We start from the raw sequence: 19,830 nt of genomic DNA, 5'->3' as shown, positions 1-19,830 counted from the left end.
GGCTGAGTCATTGGGTCTCTCACTCTCTCACCGCAGGCAGGTCAGTGGTCTTTCTGTCTTCCACCACCTCCTCTCCAGCCTCGCCACCCCCAGCTCTGTCTGAGATATGCTCCCCCCCCCATATTTCCACAGGGCACTCAAGGTCCGCCAGTACCTCCCTTCTGGTAAAACTACCAAAATCAAGAATCACTGCTCACCTTCACTCTTTCATTCCTCATTTTTGTTGTCTTTGCAACAAACTTCCACACTCTCGTCAATCTCACTCTTCCCTCCAGGTCTTCAAAACAGCTGTTCAGCACCACCTCTCATCTTCCCCCATCCAACACCACAATCTTTTTTTACCCTTGTTAATCCACCCCAAGCCCACCTCCTTCAAATTCCCTGCTTTCCTTCCGGAAAGTCCCTGTAGTGCAAGGACCTGAAAGTCCCTCGATTGTCCATATTGTTTTACCCTGTGTACCTCACCCCATCCTTCAACCTTCCAATGATGTCTTCATGTCTCTGTTCCACACTGTTTTTTTCCTTCCCTCTCCTGCCCCTCTCGTCTCTTGCTCCCCTTGTTGTATGTTCTGTGTGTTAACTCTCATACGAACCTCTCCATTGTAGTTAAAAAAACAAACAAAAAGAGAAAACCCCATGAGACCTTGCTATCCTGATCTATCAACAAATTTGGTCCATATCAGTCGGGTATTTTGTGAGGAGAAGATGTTTCAGTCAAATGTTAACGGAGGGACGTACGTACATACGTATGGACAGACTGACAGCCGGACACCGGGACCCACTCTGAGCTTGTTTCAGAGAAATAACCTAAAAACATTCCAAACAAAAAAACTTCCTGTTTTTGTGGACATCATGAAGGACACACACAACAGGCATGAAGAACAAATGTAACGTGTTTAATAAGGTGGCATAAAAGACACTGCATCAATGACGGAAAATTTTCAACTTTCTTTTTTTCTTCAACCTTTAAAATCTTTATTTTATTTCAATTTAATTATATAATTGAGCACTGTCGAACACAAATCACTTTTTTGGCACTTTCAAAACAAAATTGTTCAGCAGTTCGTGGAAAAAATATTATGTCATTTCACATAATCTTGACCAATCAAGTTTACTGCTCGCTGATCCTGCCCATATCTATTTTCCAGACTGTGTGATTTAAGGTGTTCTCGAGATACATTTTTTTCCATTTTCATCAAATCTCTCATCTTCCATGGTTTCCCTTTTCCCACACTTTGTTTATATGCTCTGTTACTCTCTTCTCGTTTTCTCCCTGTTTCTTCCACTTCTCATTCCTCTGCTTTTTAAAGTAGACACATCATCATTCTGACATGTTAAACAAAATTTGATTACCAAGAAAAATAATAAAAACAAACAAACATTAAAAGAATCTTGTTGCTTTCTCCCTCTCATATCTTCCTCTTTGTTCTCTTTCTCTCCTCTATCTCCCCTAATTTTAGGGTCCTTTTAATGCATTCAAACCAATCCTTAGTACCAGTATCCAACATTTGGTAGAAGACTTGCTGAATAGTAGTGGTGGTGGGGGGGTGGGGGGCCGATGTAGTTTCGTGTGCAGTTCATGTTAATTTGTGGCAACCACTGTGAATGTATTCTTTTTGGTCCCATTAACTGGAAAAATGATGTTGCCATTTTTCTGTTGACCTTTAGTGACCTTGCCTCAAGGTCAAAGGTCAAGCATCATTACAGTGACCATCCTTCATTCAAAGTATATCGACCTTGGTGCCAAAATGTGGCAAAATTCACAAGGAACAGTGGATATGACATTTGTTTCATCATTTGACCATTCATTTTTTTTGGCAATATGCAAATGAGATAATTACTGATCAACATATGTACAAGCCAGTAGGTGGCGATGGGTCGCCGAGCATGGAAACTATAAGATATAGAGCAAAATGGATGTCATATAGCGGATAGGGAATCACCTTAAGATTATGCATATCAAATCTTATCCAGTTCCATCTACTGATAACTACTCGGTATCGAAAATGCGGTTTGAAATCGGAAATCCCCAAAGTTCGAGGGGGTGCTGTGGGTGAACAAAGATCTAAATCGAAAATCCGACTTCGTCGTTTGTGCACAATGTATTCCAGATGATTAGTGTGAATTTTTCATGACCATCCGACCATAACCCTAGTAGGAGTAGCATTTGGCGCGAAGGCACCTCCAGCTCTTGCATATTATCGATTTTTGCACTAATTGACCTTTGACCCCTGACCTAAGCGAAATCGGTCAATATGTCCTGAGGCAAAGTTGTAGTACTCATTGAGTACCATGAAGCTGCAAAGTTTCATTCGTATCGATGCACTCACCTGGTCGCTAGGGGGCCTTCAATTTTCGCCAATTTTCGCGCATACCCTAATTGTACGGGGCGCTGCGGGTAAAGTATTCCATATATCACAAACACCGGAATATATTTGATAGAGCATCACCTGTAGATCATTCGTGCCAATTTCCATAACCCAAAGTCGGATAATGGCTTTCGCCATTGATTTTGCGTGAACGGTACCGATTTTCAAAGTTTTTTCGGTTGTTGCTAGGGAACCAAAGCGTCCCTAGCAACCATCACAATTTCCAAAGCACTAGATCATAAGATGTACCTACCACCCGAGTTTGGTGAAAATCCACCCACGTTTACTACCAATTGTGCTGATGACAAACGAACAAACATCCAAACAAACAAACAGACAGAATTACTGACAATAAGGGTCACCTGTGATGTGGATTTTTTAAACCCACCTTGTTGTGATCATTGGCCTCCTGAAGGATTCTAACTGGCCGATTGTGGAATCCTATTTGACTTCAGACAGAGTTTAACGTTTGTCCGATTTGATTATAAAATCCTACAAAAACCCTATCGACACTGATAAAACTGATGTCCACACAAGTCCTTCCTTGTGAAACAATTTATTTCCGAATTATACACCATACACTTCTCCCCTTGTACAATGAACTTAAGAACCCCTATTGATTGCAATATTATTTGGTTCTATTTCATTTATTCTTACTTTAGTTAACAGTTAGACCAACCCGATTCAATTCACTTCTACATTACATCAGAGAGTTTTATTCTAACTTGGTACTTGGTCAGTTCCAAGGAGTACAAGCCACTGAGAAACTATACTTCCTCACGTGCTTGCATTGAGAACAATGTGCCTTTCAAAACATTTTATACTTCCATGAGAGAGAGGTTGGGGGATATTCACCCAGACTGTAGACATGTCCTTTAGACAAAAAGCCACTTCGTACATTTTCTAAGCAAAGGTTCATTTATCAGCTCGGTCACTCTGCTCCAGAACAGCACATTTCTTATCATTTAGGGCAAAAGTCTTTTGGCCAGAAATGACAGCCAATTCAATTTGCAGCATAAAAGTTACATTTCTGAAACTCCATTTGTTACAATTTAAAATACATTAATATAAATTTTTCCCCCACACCTGTTTGGGCGACCCAATAATTTGCATACATGTACCTCGTTAAACATATATCCGGGCCATATATATATATATATATATATATATATATATATATATATATATATATATATATATATATATATATATATATATATATATATATATATATATATATATATACATACATATATAATAGCCAACACATCCCGTCTCTTGATAATGTTAATTGTTAGTAGTTCATCACAAATTTGTACTCGACTTGGCGTTTTGACTTGTAGCAGTACATGATGTTTTGACTAATGACGAGGACATCTCGGTGAACGCTGGCTGAACGTACTGCTGTGTGAATGCTCGTGGCTGGCCTTTGCAGTAGCAGACGGATGAAGGAATATAGAGCTTTGGGCACATGCTTTTCTGCATCATCAATTGTCAACTCTCCATGAAATTCCCTTGGTGTCTTGACCTCATTGGCTATAGCTTCTCTTAGAATCGAAGCACTATGAAACAGTTGGTGTATTTTACTATCAATATTCTTTGCCATCGCATCTTCTATGGTGGCATCATGCACTGCTGTGGTAAAAACCAGCTCTGACTTCCTGCGGGATTTTGGCCTCTTGAAGTGAACATTGTCTATATGGGAGGATATTTCTTGCTTCACATTACGTACTTGTGATAGTATGTTCACACCATGTGTTTCAAGAATGCTGCAGTACGTGCTGTGCAGTTCCGACATGTTGAGCTCCGTACCATCTGCGAGAAGGCTTTTGACCGGGCTAAGAAACTCAATATCTGATGCAATTACACCAACATTTGTGTCTTCTGCTGGCCGTTGCCTGTCCTGGCTGTCTCATTTTGGTGCTCGCTGAACATGCTTCACCCAACATGCCAGGTGATACTTCACGTCAATAGCACGAGCATCGTCCGCATTGAAAGCAGCACTTAGTTGCACTTTACATGTCTCATTAGCACTCTGTTCAACAGCTTTCCGTATTTGCTCCCCTGCATTGAATGAGGAAACCTCGTGTAATTATTGACTGTTATCTTCGAGACAAAAGAAGCACAACTCCTTATTGTATGTTGGGGTTGCAGACCGTGTGAAACGTAGAGTGTCAGTTGGGTTAGAAGCAGCTACTGCTTGTTCGTTTTGATTACTTGCACTAGAGCAGCTAGGGCGACCACGTTTTTTCTGAAGTTGCAGACTTTCTTGCTGTTGACATTCCTTCTCATAATGCTTTCTAGCGCGTTCAAGGTGACCGGTGTGACACGTCTCACTGTGGCATTTGCGGTGCCATTTTGCTTTGTTGGCTTCCAAGTATGTTTCTGTAACTTTTTCCAATCTCGGGGGATTCACCATCTCCATACTGCCCATGTTTGTGAACGAAACTCAAAAACCTTGAATATGATTCAGATTCTGGCTCTGTTACGTCCATCACTGGCAGGCCTTTGACATACTATGCAGAGTTTGAAATTGGTCTCCTGCCGTGGTCTTTTGGTGTTGGAAGGACTGTCATGTCTCTGAAATTCCATCTTCAAGCTGATGTCCAGATGATTCACGTTTCTGCAACAGACAAATATTAAAAACCATTATTGTGGCAAGGGCAAATCGATCATATAATTGAAACAAGTCAAATAATTAATGTGTCCAGGGTTCCCGCAGCCTGGAAAATCCTGGAAAAGTCATGGAAATTGACTGGAAAGTCCCTGAAAAGAACAAACATAATATATGAAATGGGCTTTACGTGTATGGTGAAGACTATATGCTAATTATGCATATTTTATCTCTAATTAGGTCATTTACATATTAATTTGTATATTGAAAAACATCTAAGAGGTCAAATGACAAAACAAATGGCATATTCAATGTTCCTTGTGAAATTTGGCAGATTTTGGTACCAAGGTCGATATACTTTGAATGAAGTATGGTCACTGTAATGATGCTTGACCTTTGAGCTTGAGGCAAGGTCACTAAAGGTCAACAGAAAAAATGGCAACATCGTTTTCCCGATTAGTAGGACCCACTAGAATACATTTATGGTGGGTGCGCAAAATTAACATGAACTGTGCACGAACTCCAAATCGATCACATAGGCCCCCCCACAAGAACACTTTTCTGAGCAATCATGTGGTTATTCAATGAGCTCCCACTGGATACAAAATGGCACCTATGACCCAAGTGACCAGATATTTTGGGGACAAATCCAGTCGCTCCTCCTATTATATAGGGACTCTACTTGTAGGTCCACCCCCTGTTTCCCTCACCATGGCTGTGCACATGCAGTCTGAACAGAACCACACACACACACACACACACACACACACCCACACACACACACACACACACACACACACACACCCACACATGGGCTAACAGAGCTGGATACTTAGAGACCTGGAAGGGTGCCATACCACCTTTTGAAACCCGCATATGGAGATAACAACCAACGAGACACACACACACACACACACACACACACACACACACACACACACACACACACACACACACACACACACACACACACACACACATCCCAAACCCTTTCGGAAGTTGGAGACCTGTTACCCTTTGTCTGCAAGGTAATTGTTGAAAAATAATCAGCAATACAGCACACAAAAGTCACATATCGAGTAGTTTGATTTGTAGCTTATTGGAATAGCGCTCTTCCCTATGGGAACAGGAATAGCAAAGTCAGTATGAAATGGAAAATGGGGAAGAGGGTGTTCCTGATCATTAAGGGTAGAATTCGAAACAAAGTTATTTGAAAAGAGGTTAGCCTTATCCAGAGGTGAAGGAACAACGTCTTAAAGGACTTGACTTGAATCCCATTGATAATCTGCGGAAAGATTTGAAGATTGCTGTTCATCGACACTCCCCATCCAACTTGACAGAGCTTGAGAAAATTTGCAAGGAAGAATGGGAGAAAATCCCCAAATCCAGATGTGCAAAGCTGACACAGACATACCCAAGAAGACTTGAAGCTGTAATCGCTGCCAAAGGCGCTTCTACAAGGTATTGACTCAGGGGATGAATACTTATTGACACAATACAGTTCAGCTTTTCATTTGTAATCAATGTGTAAGAGTTTCTAAAAACACTTTTCACTTTGTCATTATGGGGTATTTTGAGTAAATCGGTGATAAAAATCAATAATCTCAATTCAATCTATTTTAAATTCTGGCTGTAACAACACAAAATGTGAAAATGTCGAGGGGTGTGAATACTTTCTGAAGGAATTGCATGTCCTTCCTTCCATTCCTCTGTCAAAAATGAAGAAAAACCTTTCTACCCACCATGTTTCTCACTATAAATGGATGAGGTGTGTGTGTGTGTGTGTGTGTGTGTGTGTGTGTGTGTGTGTGTGTGTGTGTGTGTGTGTGTGTGTGTGTGTGTGTGTGTGTGTGTGTGTGTGTGTGTGTGTGTGTGTAATTATGTACCTTTTGATCCTTTGGACTCCTGAGACCCCTTCGATCTTAAAAGACCCCCAAGACCCTGATCACCCAGAGACCCAAAACTCCCTGAGGATTCAAAAGATGCTGAGAAACCCTAAGACCCAGATGACCCAAAACTCCCCGAAGACCCAGATGACCCAAAAGTCCCTGAGGACCCAAAATACCCAATAGACCCAAAATGGCCAGACGACCCAAAAACTCTGAAGACCCAGATAACTCAAAAGACCCACAAGACCACGAAGACCCTGTCGACCCTTTAAAACTACTGTAAATGGAGTGTGTGTGTGTGTGTGTGTGTGTGTGTGTGTGTGTGTGTGTGTGTGTGTGTGTGTGTGTGTGTGTGTGTGTGTGTGTGTGTGTGTGTGTGTGTGTGTGTGTGTTTGAATATTATCGCCATAATTTGGGTTTCAGAACTTAGAACAAAGTCCTCAAAGGACTTGAAGTATCCACCTTTGTTTCGGTGAAGGATCATGATTCTTGGCCTAAGTTGTGAAGTTGTGTTGCTTTCAGAGTTTTGTTTATAGGGCTCTTTTTCTGGATCGGCACTGAGCCACAGACAGCCTCAAAATGTAGTTATTTGGGGTATTGTTCCCAGCGATGGTTTGTCGGATCTTTGTGAGGTTATTCTTCATCATTCCTGTTGCTCCAATTATCACTGCTACAATTTCAGTGCTCTTCAGCTTCCAGGATCTTTTCAATTAATTCTTGAGGACTTAATATTTTGTCATTTTCTTGATTTCTGTATTGTTTAGACCAAAATCACGAGGTACTGAAACCTCAATTAGCAATGCCGTGTGTGTGTGTGTGTGTGTGTGTGTGTGTGTGTGTGTGTGTGTGTGTGTGTGTGTGTGTGTGTGTGTGTGTGTGTGTGTGTGTGTGTGTGTTGTTATGTTTTTGGTGGAGTTCTACTGGAGCATTCTGATGTGGAATATGATGCACCAAAATGATTGTCATGACCTCCTAGTTGATTGGGCTAATTAATTACAAAGAACATGGAAGAATTCCCATGTTTTAAATGCATGCCATGTTATGGTGTATAGAGGAGCTTAATAGGTCCTTCCACGACATGGCATCCATTTCCAAAATAAATAAAAACAATGATAACATTGTAACAAAGCATTTATTCATTAATACCAATACAACAATAAGAACAACAAGCATTTTAAGGCCATTTTCCCTGCAAAAGCAGGGGTTAGCCTGAATTAATATTAATACTATTACCAAAAATAATAATCGTGGTATCATTTGGCAAGACTAATAACAAACGTATAATCTCCTCCTTGGGCTTGCTGAAAGGTAAGTTAATGCTTAATGTAAGCTAATGAAAGGTAGCAAGGCCTTGAAGACCAATGCAAATTTGGTCTAATGGGTCAACCGGCCCACGAGTAATTCTAAAGGGTTTTAAAGGGTAATTCTAATAGGTTCAAAGGGTTAATTCTGATGAGTTTTAAAGGGTGATTCTAATGGGTTCTAAAAGGGTAATTCTACTGGGTTCTAATGGGTTCTAAATGGTAATTCTAGTGGGTTCTAAAGGGTAATTCTAATGGGTTCTAAAGGGTAATTCTAGTGGGTTCTAATGGGTTCTAAATGGTAATTCTATTGGGTTCTAAAGGGTAATTCTAATGGGTTGTAAAGGGTAATTCTAGTGAGTTCTAAAGGGTAATTATAATGGGTTCTAAAGGGTAATTCTAGTGAGTTGTAAAGGGTAATTCTAGTGGGTTCTAAAGGGTAATTCTAGTGGGTTCTAAAGGGTAATTCTAGTGGGTTCTAAAGGGTAATTCTAGTGGGTTGTAAAGGGTAATTCTAGTGAGTTCTAAAGGGTAATTATAATGGGTTCTAAAGGGTAATTCTAGTGAGTTGTAAAGGGTAATTCTAGTGGGTTCTAAAGGGTAATTCTAGTGAGTTGTAAAGGGTAATTCTAGTGGGTTCTAAAGGGTAATTCTAGTGGGTTCTAAAGGGTAATTCTAGTGGGTTGTAAAGGGTAATTCTAGTGAGTTGTAAAGGGTAATTCTAGTGGGTTGTAAAGGGTAATTCTAGTGGGTTGTAAAGGGTAATTCTAGTGGGTTGTAAAGGGTAATTCTAATGGGTTGTAAAGGGCAATTCTCGTGGGTTCTAAAGGGTAATTATAATGGGTTCTAAAGGGTAATTCTAGTGAGTTGTAAAGGGTAATTCTATTGGGTTCTAAAGAGTAATTCTAGTGAGTTGTAAAGGGTAATTCTAGTGGGTTCTAAAGGCTAATTTTAATGTGTTCTAAATGGTAATTCGAATGGGTTCTAAAGGGTAATTCTAGTGGGTTCTAAAGAGTAATTCTAGTGGGTTGTAAAGGGTAATTCTAATGGGTTCTAAAGGGTAATTCTAATGGGTTCTAAAGGGTAATTCTAATGGGTTCTAAAGAGTAATTCTAATGGGTTCTAAATGGTAATTCTAATGGGTTCTAAAGGGTAATTGCACCCAGCGGTGATGCCTTGCAGCACAGAGTCGGAATTGGGAAGGAGTGGTGTACAATAATTAATTCATTAATTGCATAATTAAAATGAATAAATAATGATCGTAAAATAATCAATTTCTCAATTGCGGAATAGCAATACCCAAACAACCACTGTTTCATCTGAATCTGTAACTTTTAGAAAATTAAGTAACTGAAAAAGAATAATTAATTGATTAATCAATAAATCAAAAATACCCTTTGTAGCCAAATCACTTGGTTGCTGTCATGCCAAAATATCAGCTTCCTTGTTCAAAATATGCCTGAGATATTGCTAGGATGAGAAATAATATATACTAGCCAAACCCGCGCTCTGCGCGAAGTTTCGAAAGTGAGGGTTCGTTAGGACGTCAATTATCCGGTGTTCACAATGTGATTTATCGAATTTCTTTATTTACAATGTTTCTTGTTTCTTTTTTTGTATCAAATTCACCTTCTGAGGTAGTCAGCATGTGCAGAAGAGGGTTTTACATTGCAGACGCTGTTTTCTCGGAGTGGTATTACGCCTCTCAGTGGTGACGGTCTGTCGACGACAGATGTAATGACGTCGGCGTATGACCGATGATATCATGACGTCATTACGCCTCTCAGCGGTGATGTCATACGTCGCCATCCAAACGAATGTAAAAATTAGAAAATCGCCAAAATTTCCCAAACCTGTCCATCTGGCGCGATCTCACATTGCCCATGCTGTTTATTAGACCACAGACCACCCACATGCCGAAAGTGGTGACAATCCATCTGGCAGTTTCGGAGGAGATACGTCAAATTACGCGCAGACGTTAACAGAAATAATATATAGGATAAGTAATAAATAAATCGAGAACTAAGTAGTTAATCAATTAATTTCTTAATAAACAAGCTCAAATGAGCTAAGATCCTCGTCCTCTTAATGATGACGTCATAAAAACGAATATGACGTCATTGTGATGTATCAGGTTTGCGATAAATTATCTGTGCTAATGCCCGGCTTGATTCCCGCAAACAAAATTCAAACAGCTTGCCAAGTTTCAGAGATAATGGTACAGGCGATTTCCATTAGCGGCGATATTATGATGTCAACTTTTTTTCTAGGAAGAATTTCCAAAATTGGAGATGGTTAATGCCTGCGCGTGGGCTTTCTTCATACACATGGCAAGTTTCACGAAGCTCCGATGAAAACTCTGGGTTGTGAAACAAATGTCAAAAAATAGGAATTACGTCATAAAAATTGATATGACGTCATCGTGATGTATCATATGTGCGGTAATTCATCTCTGCTAATGCCCTGTTCGATTCCCGCAAACAGAATTTAAAAAGCTTGCCTAGTCCCGGAGATAATTTTGTTGGCGATTTTCATTAGCGGAGATGTTTTGACGTCATAACTTCTTTTTCTCGGAGGAATCGGAGATGGTTACTGTCTGCGCAGAGTATTTTTACATATGTGTGCCAAGTTTCAGGAAGTTTCGATGAAAACTGTAGGCTGTGAAACAAAAAAGTCCACAAGAAGAAGATGAAGAACAACAAGGTGAGTAAGACTTCGAGATCCTCCACGAGAATCTAAAAATAAAAAATACTGTTTTTGCAAAAGCACATCTTCACTTTTGTCCCCAAATTTCAGATTTTTTGCTCAAAGGAAGGCTGAAATACCCAGACAAACAAATGAAAAATCACTCAGAGTGACAACTTGGTAACACAGCACAAAGTAGAATGGCACTCGGTAAAGTGCATACCTCTGCCAGGTGGAACAGTTTACGTTTTGTATCCCACTGATGGGCTGGATCCAAACCAAAATCCAATCCGCTTGTTCTTGTCACCTATTCAACTCATCCACCTTGTTTTGTCATAACTCGTCGAAACTTTTTGAGATAAAGTGATATATTTAGTTTTTGGCCCTATCTATCAATTTTAGAAATTAGGCCTGTGTTGACCTTTTGACCTTAAAATTAATTGGTCGTTAAATTCAGAGAACTGGCCTGAAAATGCTCTTCGAATTTCAAGTCGATCTGATGAAAATTGAGGATTTTAGAAAATTTGGCCCAAATTGGCCTATGTTTATCTCAAAATTAATAGGTGGTTGAATTCAGTGACCTGATATGAAATGCTCTTCAAATTTCCAGTTAATTGGATTAAAATTGAGGACTTTAGAAATCTGGTCTATGTTGACCTTTTTGCCTATGGTAACCACAAATATAATAGGTGGTTGAATTCAGTGATCTGATATGTAAATCCTTTTCAAATTTCAACTCAATTGGATGAAAATTGAGGATTTAGAAAATTTGCCCCAAATTGGCCTTTTGGCATATTTTGACCTTTTGGCCTATGTTTACCTCATAAATAATAGGCGGTTGAATTTAGTGACCTGATGTGTGAATGCTCTTCAAATTTCAAGTTAATTGGATTAAAATTGATGATTTTAGAAAATTTAGCTCAAATTGGTCTTTTAGCCAATGTAGACCTTTTTGGTCGATTAAATTTTTAAAAACTTCAATGTGGGACTGTCGCAGGGTCGGTGATAGGCCATGGGCCAGATATGGTCCACGTGCACCCACCCCCCCAACAACCCTTCGACCGCATATTTTTCTGAAGCCTTAGGGTCCCCTGAGCATGAATTCAACTGGTAACAGTGAATAAACTGGGACTCACTATCCATTTTCCAACCATATCTGACGGTACCCTCAAAATGTCAACTTTTCCTCAGTTTCGCACTTAAAAAATCCCCTGACTGATAAGATCTCTGCAGTTGCCCAATGAGTATTAATATTAACAAATTATATATCAAATGAAAGATTATCACATGCAGATTTTCAAAATAGAGTCATCTGTCAAATTTAAGAGCGTTATGTTTGTCCCAAGAAGTGATGAAGAGGAGTACCTCGCCTTTCCTTTTGACAACTCAGATATCTGAAATAATAACGTATATGGATGCTCATTTTACCTGACACAAACAAATAAATATTTCTATGATATCACAAATTTTACTACCATTCTATTGATACCAAAATTGTCCCACACCAACTAAAGATGTACCAGGTATTACGTCTTAAACATAAGTACATCACTGTTGCAACACCCAACATGTCGTCACCAGTAAGACGCAAAACTGAGAAAATATTCCTTACTTCACATAAAGAATATAAATTATAAGTTTATTTAAGAAAAACAATTGGAGCTTATTATGTCATGTCCATAAAATGTCATTGTGCATGGATTACGCATAATATTCATTATCGCCGTCGTCATCACTCTCCAATGCCTGCTCTATATCATCAAATGCATCCATATCTGAATCCTCATCAGAGTCAGTGTCGTCAGGTGTGACTTCAGCAATGTCAGCCAGTTGCCGTGGGAGGACATCTCCTTCATACCACAGAGGATCAAGGTTACCATCCTTTTCCTCCCAACCATGTCCCTGACTGGCCTTCGGAATCTGTGGTTGTGGAATATGCGTGGTCTTCCAAATCCATACTTGGTGGTTTACTCTCCGAATGTGCTGGCTAAGAGCTCGCTTACAAGGTGGTAAGTTAGCCATATCCACATTCCCTGAAGGCACAAGACGACTTTGCCTGGCACAGAGCTCGTTTATACGAATGAGTCGCAGATCGTCAACTTTTGACACCTTTGACACTCTACCATACATGGCACACGTGAAGGTGTCCAACTCCTCAATGAGCTCATCAGGAATATCCCAAGCATCGCCCAGTTTCTCCAGAGTCGAGATATGTTTTGGAAAGTGCAGAAGAGTTTTCACAGGTTTAAGTTTGCCAATTCCTCGGAAGGCACTGGTGGTGTCACAGCCACTATAAGCATGGAGTGCCATGAGAGCTGTGCACTTTTCCTGGCCAAAATCTGTAGCTAGTTCACTGACATTTACCATCCTCTGCTTGTTGCCTTTACCTGTGTCAAACAGGACAGTTGTACCATGAACAGAGGCAGCATAGTGTAATAGGATGAAAAATACATCTGAGTCTGGACTTTTCACTCGGACAAATTGATAGTTTTTGAGTCCAGCATACTGAACATACAGTATCATACGAGAGTCGGTTTCTTCCTGGGTTGATTTCAGCAGTGGTAGCTCCTCTCTAATTGTTGTTTGGCCATCAGCAGATGTGAGCAAATATGCGATGCCCTCACATACAAAGATCACTCGCCTTCCATGCAACCTTGATGCATAGTTATCACCACTCCAGAGACGAAGCAGAAGTTTGATGAGCTGTATCTTGTTCTCATCATTTGACAGGAACAATTTCCAATCAGGTGGTCTCTTCGTGGCTTCACCTGTAAGTAAAAGCTTTTCTCCACAGCCCCGACGTCGCCTCTCCATCGACTTCACTGAGTCAGGCAAATATTGATCAGTGTAAATACCACATCTCCTGTTTTTCCAATGATGTCAAACACTTTGTAAGAGATCTGACTAAAATTACTTGGTATTTCTTTCAGGTAATAGAAGCAAGCATTGCCATCATACAGAGTCAATGTTTCATTGGTTGGTGGTACATCAGCATCATTACAATCCTTGATCAGGTTTTGAAATGCCTTTGCTTTGTCAGTCTTAGCAAGATACCCATCAGCTGTAGCGATGCTGTATGGTACGGGAGTTAATGGATATGTCAACAGTTCTTTCATATCGACTTGTAAGCCCTGGTTTTGTGACTTTACAAAGAGTTGAAAGGCTACGTTACCCTGTTGCTTGTACTGTATGACCTTATTCTTGGTTGTCTTCATCTTCGATACCTTGTTCATGTCACTCAGAGTTTTGAGGTTCAGTCTCTTCACAGGCTCAAAGAAATCGTTACTATTCTTCACTCGAGCTTCAATAAATTCATCCCGTGCATTTTCACTAACAGCTTCAGCCTTTAGAACAGGGGTCTCCAACCTTTTTGGGCGGAGGGCCACAAAACCAAAGTGGTGAGGGGCGGAGGGCCGCACCCCAAAAAAGGACGCTAAATTCCGAAAGAAAAAAATATATCATTAATATGCGGAAATTTAAACAAAACTTAGTGCTGAATATATTTTCTTGCCAACGAATATGATAAATGAACAAGTCTGAAGACGACGATGGTTCACGAGCGGTATTTGACGATGTAGATTGTTTCAGAAGTAAAGGATGAGACAATGTGATAATTTATGACCAAGTTATAAAAATGATCAACATGATGTGGTACGAGTGACAAGTTATAAGCAGCAAAATGTCGAAAACCCGGTTTCGTTCAACAACTTAAAAAATTTGACCTTTGCATAACTTTTAAAGGTCACAAAACAATGTTGTGGACATTAAAATAAGGAAACAGGATACGTGCTATAGCTTATTGGAGTTAGTTTGTCGAAGAAGGTCGAAAACCCAGTTTGATTCCCACAACTTTGAAAATTTGACCTTTGTAAACTTTAAAGGTCAAAGGTCAAGGATTATGACCTTTGGTGCAAAACTTCCTCTGGAACATTCCAGGAACAATATAACATCATATAGGCTATATGGCATTTCACACTCCTCGGATTATCCATACTTTGATTAAATCTGCGTAAAAACAAACTTGTAGGGGGCACCACGGGCAAGGTGTTCGAGATGCAGCAAAATGGTTTCAAGACTTTAGGTGGGGAATGACCTCAAGTTTATGCATAAAAAATATGTCATCCTCGCTCTCAAAGTTTGGACTGTCGTCTGATTTTTATGTCAAAATTCGAAATTTTCTAAGTTCATGACCTTGGGACTAAAAGGAAAAATCGAGCTCCGTGGGGCTATGCAGGTGCCATTGGGCTAACCAAATACCGAAACCCCTGGCAGATTTGACAAACCCCCTAGGAGAAGATGCAAATTGAAATCGGCGACCCCCTAAAAACACAATTCGCAATTTTCTAAGTTCGTGACCTTGTGGCCTTGACCTTGGGACGAAAATGAAAAATCGAGCTCTGTGGGGCTATGCAGGTGCCATTGGGCTAACCAAATACCGAAACCCCTGGCAGATTCGACAAACCCCCTAGGAGAAGATGCAAATTGAAATTGGCTACCCCCTAAAAACACAATTCGCAATTTTCTAAGTTCGTGACCTTGTGGCCTTGACCTTGGGACGAAAATGAAAAATCGAGCTCCGTGGGGCTATGCAGGTGCCATTGGGCTAACCAAATACCAAAACCCCTGCCAGATTCGACAAAACCCCGAGGAGAAGATGCAAATTGAAATCGGATACCCCCTAAAAACACTTGTTTTTTGGGCGTGGCTCCACTCATAATGGGCGGACCACGCCCATTTTGAGCAAAACACAACTCGGTCATGATATAAACCTCCCTCCAAAATTTCATCAGGATCGGATCAAAACCCACGGAGCTATGCTCGGGACAGACAGACAGACAGACAGATAGACAGACAGACAGACAGACAGACAGACACACACACACACACAACAATAATGAATATAGTGGTCACTTATATTTTTCGTGAAAATATTTTTTCATGAACCAATAATCGTGTTAAAAACACATGTCTCTAATATGAAACAAAATCATCATAAAAATGGTAGAATGCTTTGATCATTAACTCTGACAAATTGGCAGGGTCGTGGTCCGCATTGTAATGTAAACTTAATATGGCACCGCGGACCGCATAAATCCGTCTAAGGGGCCGCATGTGGCCTGCGGGCCACAGGTTGGAGACCCCTGCTTTAGAACATCGTCTGAAACAGCATCAGATGCAGCACTTCCTGATGAGAGTATCAACAATTGATCATTTGTCTCTATATTGAAAGGATTAAGAAAACTTCCTATGGCATCTTTGGCCCTTTTCACCAACTTCTCTCCCTTTGTGACCTCTGTCGGACGTGTATCACGATGCTTTGTTCTCTCTCCACTGTCCAACATGTGAACCATTCCAATTGCAGCATCAACATAAAGAGACCTTGCAAGTGTTGTCCTAACCCATCTCTGGTAGGCCTGGTAGTTAGTGAGTAGTCCAGATGTACCTGCTGCACTGGTTCCAGCACCACCATGTGACTTAGCGTGCCTAATGAAGGTCTCCTCCATGGTTTTATCCACTGCACAACGATTGCCAGGGATAAAGGAGCGTGCGACACTGATAGCTCCTCTCTTGATCAGTGATACTGCCCCTGGGTGTGAGTTGTCTATATTAGCTATGAATACAGAGAAATATGTCAGATACCTTGCATAGTTCTGTCCACCGAAACTGAAGAAGAAAGACGTCATGCGAATGATGGATGCAGCATACAAAAGAAAGTTGTTTGTCTTTACGGCTTCAAGGTGTGATAGAATTAAACAGACATGGTCCATGTATGACAACCACAGCTGGGCAGTCTTCCCCAAACGTCCATTTGCGACTCCTTTTTTGAATTCTGCATACTGCTCTATGAATTGGACAATGGAATTGTCCATCAAGACAGCATTCAAAGTATCTTGGCCGTGGGAATCTACTAGGGCATGTAGCTTATCTGATGATTGATCAGAGAGAGACGAGAACAGATCATCAGTGCTTTTATCTTTGAGGTACTCCTCTATGAGAAATCTTTCAAGACATTCCAACATAATCTTGTGACAATGTAGGGCTCTGTTGTAGTGCTTCCCGGACATCACACCACCCAAAGATCCTCCACTGATTTGTCCTGCTTCGAGGAGACCATCTGCTAACCCAGACCCAGCCATCTTTTTGTCAATCATCTTCATAGAAGCGCATACGAGGTGGAATGTGCCAATGAGAATTATGTGGCCCTCATACTTGTCTGGTGAGTTCTACACTAATGGGTAGACCTTCATGCAAACTCCCAAGTCAAATGTACTGATGACATAAGGCTGTCCAACTTCTCTGGTGGCCTCTTCAGCAGCACGCAAGCATTCTTGTACAGTTTTGTACTCCGTTATGGGATGGTTAATGACTGGAATGTGGATATGGCTAACTTACCACCTTGTAAGCGAGCTCTTACCCAGCACATTCGGAGAGTAAACCACCAAGTACGGATTTGGAAGACCGCGCATATTCCACAACCACAGATTCCGAAGGCCAGTCAGGGACATGGTTAGGAGGAAAAGGATGGTAACCTTGATCCTCTGTGGTATGAAGGAGATGTCCTCCCACGGTAACTGGCTGACATTGCTGAAGTCACACCTGACGACACTGACTCTGATGAGGATTCAGATATGGATGCATTTGATGATATAGAGCAGGCATTGGAGAGTGATGACTACAGCGATAATGAATATTATGCGTAATCCATGCACAATGACATTTTGTGGACATGACATAATAAGTTTCAATTGTTTTTCTGAAATAAACTTATAATTCATTTTCTTCATGTGAAGTAAGGAATATTTTCTCAGTCTTAATGCCCGGTCACACCTTGACGTTTTAGCCAACGTATGCCGATTTTTGAATTTTTTTTCTAAAACGCTGGCACACGTTGAATACGTTATGGGTAAGTTTTGATAACATTGAGAGCACGCTGAAAAACACTGTCATACGTCGTTGTACGCTGGCTTTAAACGTTGTACTTTTTGGTTGTCCTCAAATTTTTTCATGCTTGAAATTTCACGACGTATGCCGGCGTATGACTCACACGTTCCGCTACGCTGGCCACAAGTTGTATGCACGGTCTGCGATCATTGACAGATGTCAACACATGCTACTTGTAAGTTAATCATAAGTTGAGACACGCCGAGGTAATGTTTAGATCAATAGATCAACCGAAACTTATTTCTAACCTATGATTAACGTGTTGTTGGCACGTTACGTGATCGTTGCCACACATCGACAGACGTTACTTTTAAGTTACTCATAGGCTGAAAGACGTCGGTATAATGGATCGTCCTTGCGTCAGCGTCCACGGCCACGGCCAGGACACTTATTTGCAGCATTCTTCAAACTTTTCTTCGGCATGACGAGGATGTTCACACTTCGATGTCTAGCTTGGCTATGATTCCAATTGTCCATCGGCAGCGTCTATTTAAAATAGTCGAGTTTGAGCGTTTTAACACATTCAGAAGAAACGATTAAAATTTCCAAACCCCGGTGTCAAAAAACAAAGGCGAGTGACAGCAATTTAAATCGTTCATTGTAAACAATGAAAATGGCTGAGTGGTACCGTTTAAAAGTCGTTGAGTGTAAAAAAATCCAATTGTTGAGCGCAAGCGTCTACTTTCAATAGTGGAGATGCAGCCATTTAAATCGTTGAGTTTATCATTTAAATCGTTAAACGCAAGGACGATCCATCATGACCCACACCCTCCCCCTCACACTCACCTACTACTGCCAACATGAACAAACTACTACTAATACTAATACTAATACTGATACTGATACTGATACTGTTACTGCTGACATGGACATCGACTCAAAAAGGACTCGAAAACACTGTTGGGTTCCCCTTTTATGAACACCATTTTATATACCAATTCCCAAAACCGCTGGGAACACGTCTTTATATGGCAGTTGTAAGTTAGAAACACACTCATTTTTTTTTTTTGTCGACCGGAAGACATCATTGGAATACGTCTACGTACGTCGATGTGTGTTGGGACTACGTAAAGAATTGGTTCAAAGCACGTCAAACATAAGTTAGAAATAAGTTTCGCGTAAAAAAGACATTACCGCGACGTGTTTCGACTTATGAGTAGCTTATAAGTAGCGTTTGTGGACGTGTGTAAGCGTCCACATATCGTGTGTAAAACTTATCCCCATCGCATGCGGAACGTGTGTCATACGCCGAGTACGTCGTAAAATTTTGAACATGTTTAAAATTTCTTGATGTACTCTACTTACTACGACGTATGATAGCGTACTTTAGCGTTGTACTCACGTATACCAAACTTACTCATACCGTATTTGACGTGTCCCAACGTTTTAGACACATTTTTATTAGGTCGGCATACGCTGGCAAGATCGCCAAGGTGTGACCGCGATGTTGACACTTCCATTTCTACGGCAGTTATGATTCGAATCGTTGTGCGTCAGCCTTTTAATAGGCTACGTCACGACATCATCGGCGATGCGTGCAACGCGCTATGCCTAAGTTAGACTATCGTTGGGCATCGGTTGTGTAGGCCGACAACAGGTTCAGCATTCGTTGGTATAAGTTATCTATAACACAACGAAACGTTCTGTGTCCGTTAACAATGCGTTCTACATAAGACCAAGTCGCTATGAATACGTCCGAATCTTAAAAAAAAACATCAAAAGTTCAACCTCAGCCAGCGTTTTACATACATTTTAATACGTTGCCATCGCTGGCTAAAACGTCAAGGTGTGACCGGGCCTTTACGTCTTACTGGTGACGACATGTTTGGTGTTGCAACAGTGATGTACTTATGTTTAAGACGTAATACCTGGTACATCTTTAGTTGGTGTGGGACAATTTTGGTATCAACAGAAAGGTAGTAAAATTTGTGATATCATAGAAATATTTATTTGTTTGTGTCAGGTAAAATGAGCATGAATATACGTTATTATTTCAGATATCTGAGTTGTCAAAAGGAAAGGCGAGGTAC

The 19,830-nt window shown here is 40.6% G+C and overlaps 2 protein-coding genes and 1 pseudogene across 3 annotated transcripts in view; 1 reads left to right on the top strand and 2 right to left on the bottom strand.

The window, feature by feature from the left end:
* ORC2 (origin recognition complex subunit 2) overlaps window positions 1–19,830 on the top strand; it is a 177,388-nt gene that overhangs the window by 100,132 nt on the left and 57,426 nt on the right. The window lies entirely within an intron of this gene.
* LOC147030210 (uncharacterized) lies at window positions 3,664–4,987 on the bottom strand (annotated as a pseudogene).
* Window positions 12,546–17,010, bottom strand: LOC147030209 (uncharacterized). The gene is given in 3 exon segments (XM_085872168.1): window positions 12,546–13,707; window positions 13,710–14,224; window positions 15,998–17,010. Coding segments are annotated over 3 exon segments (2,676 nt in total). The 3' UTR covers window positions 12,546–12,559.

This window comes from Eptatretus burgeri, chromosome 3 (assembly GCF_056783735.1).
Source record: "Eptatretus burgeri isolate ZD-2024b chromosome 3, Ebu_testis_v1, whole genome shotgun sequence".
NCBI lineage: Eukaryota > Metazoa > Chordata > Myxini > Myxiniformes > Myxinidae > Eptatretus > Eptatretus burgeri.
Note: the sequence above shows the minus strand (reverse complement) of the source record. Positions and strands in the feature narration are given on the sequence as shown.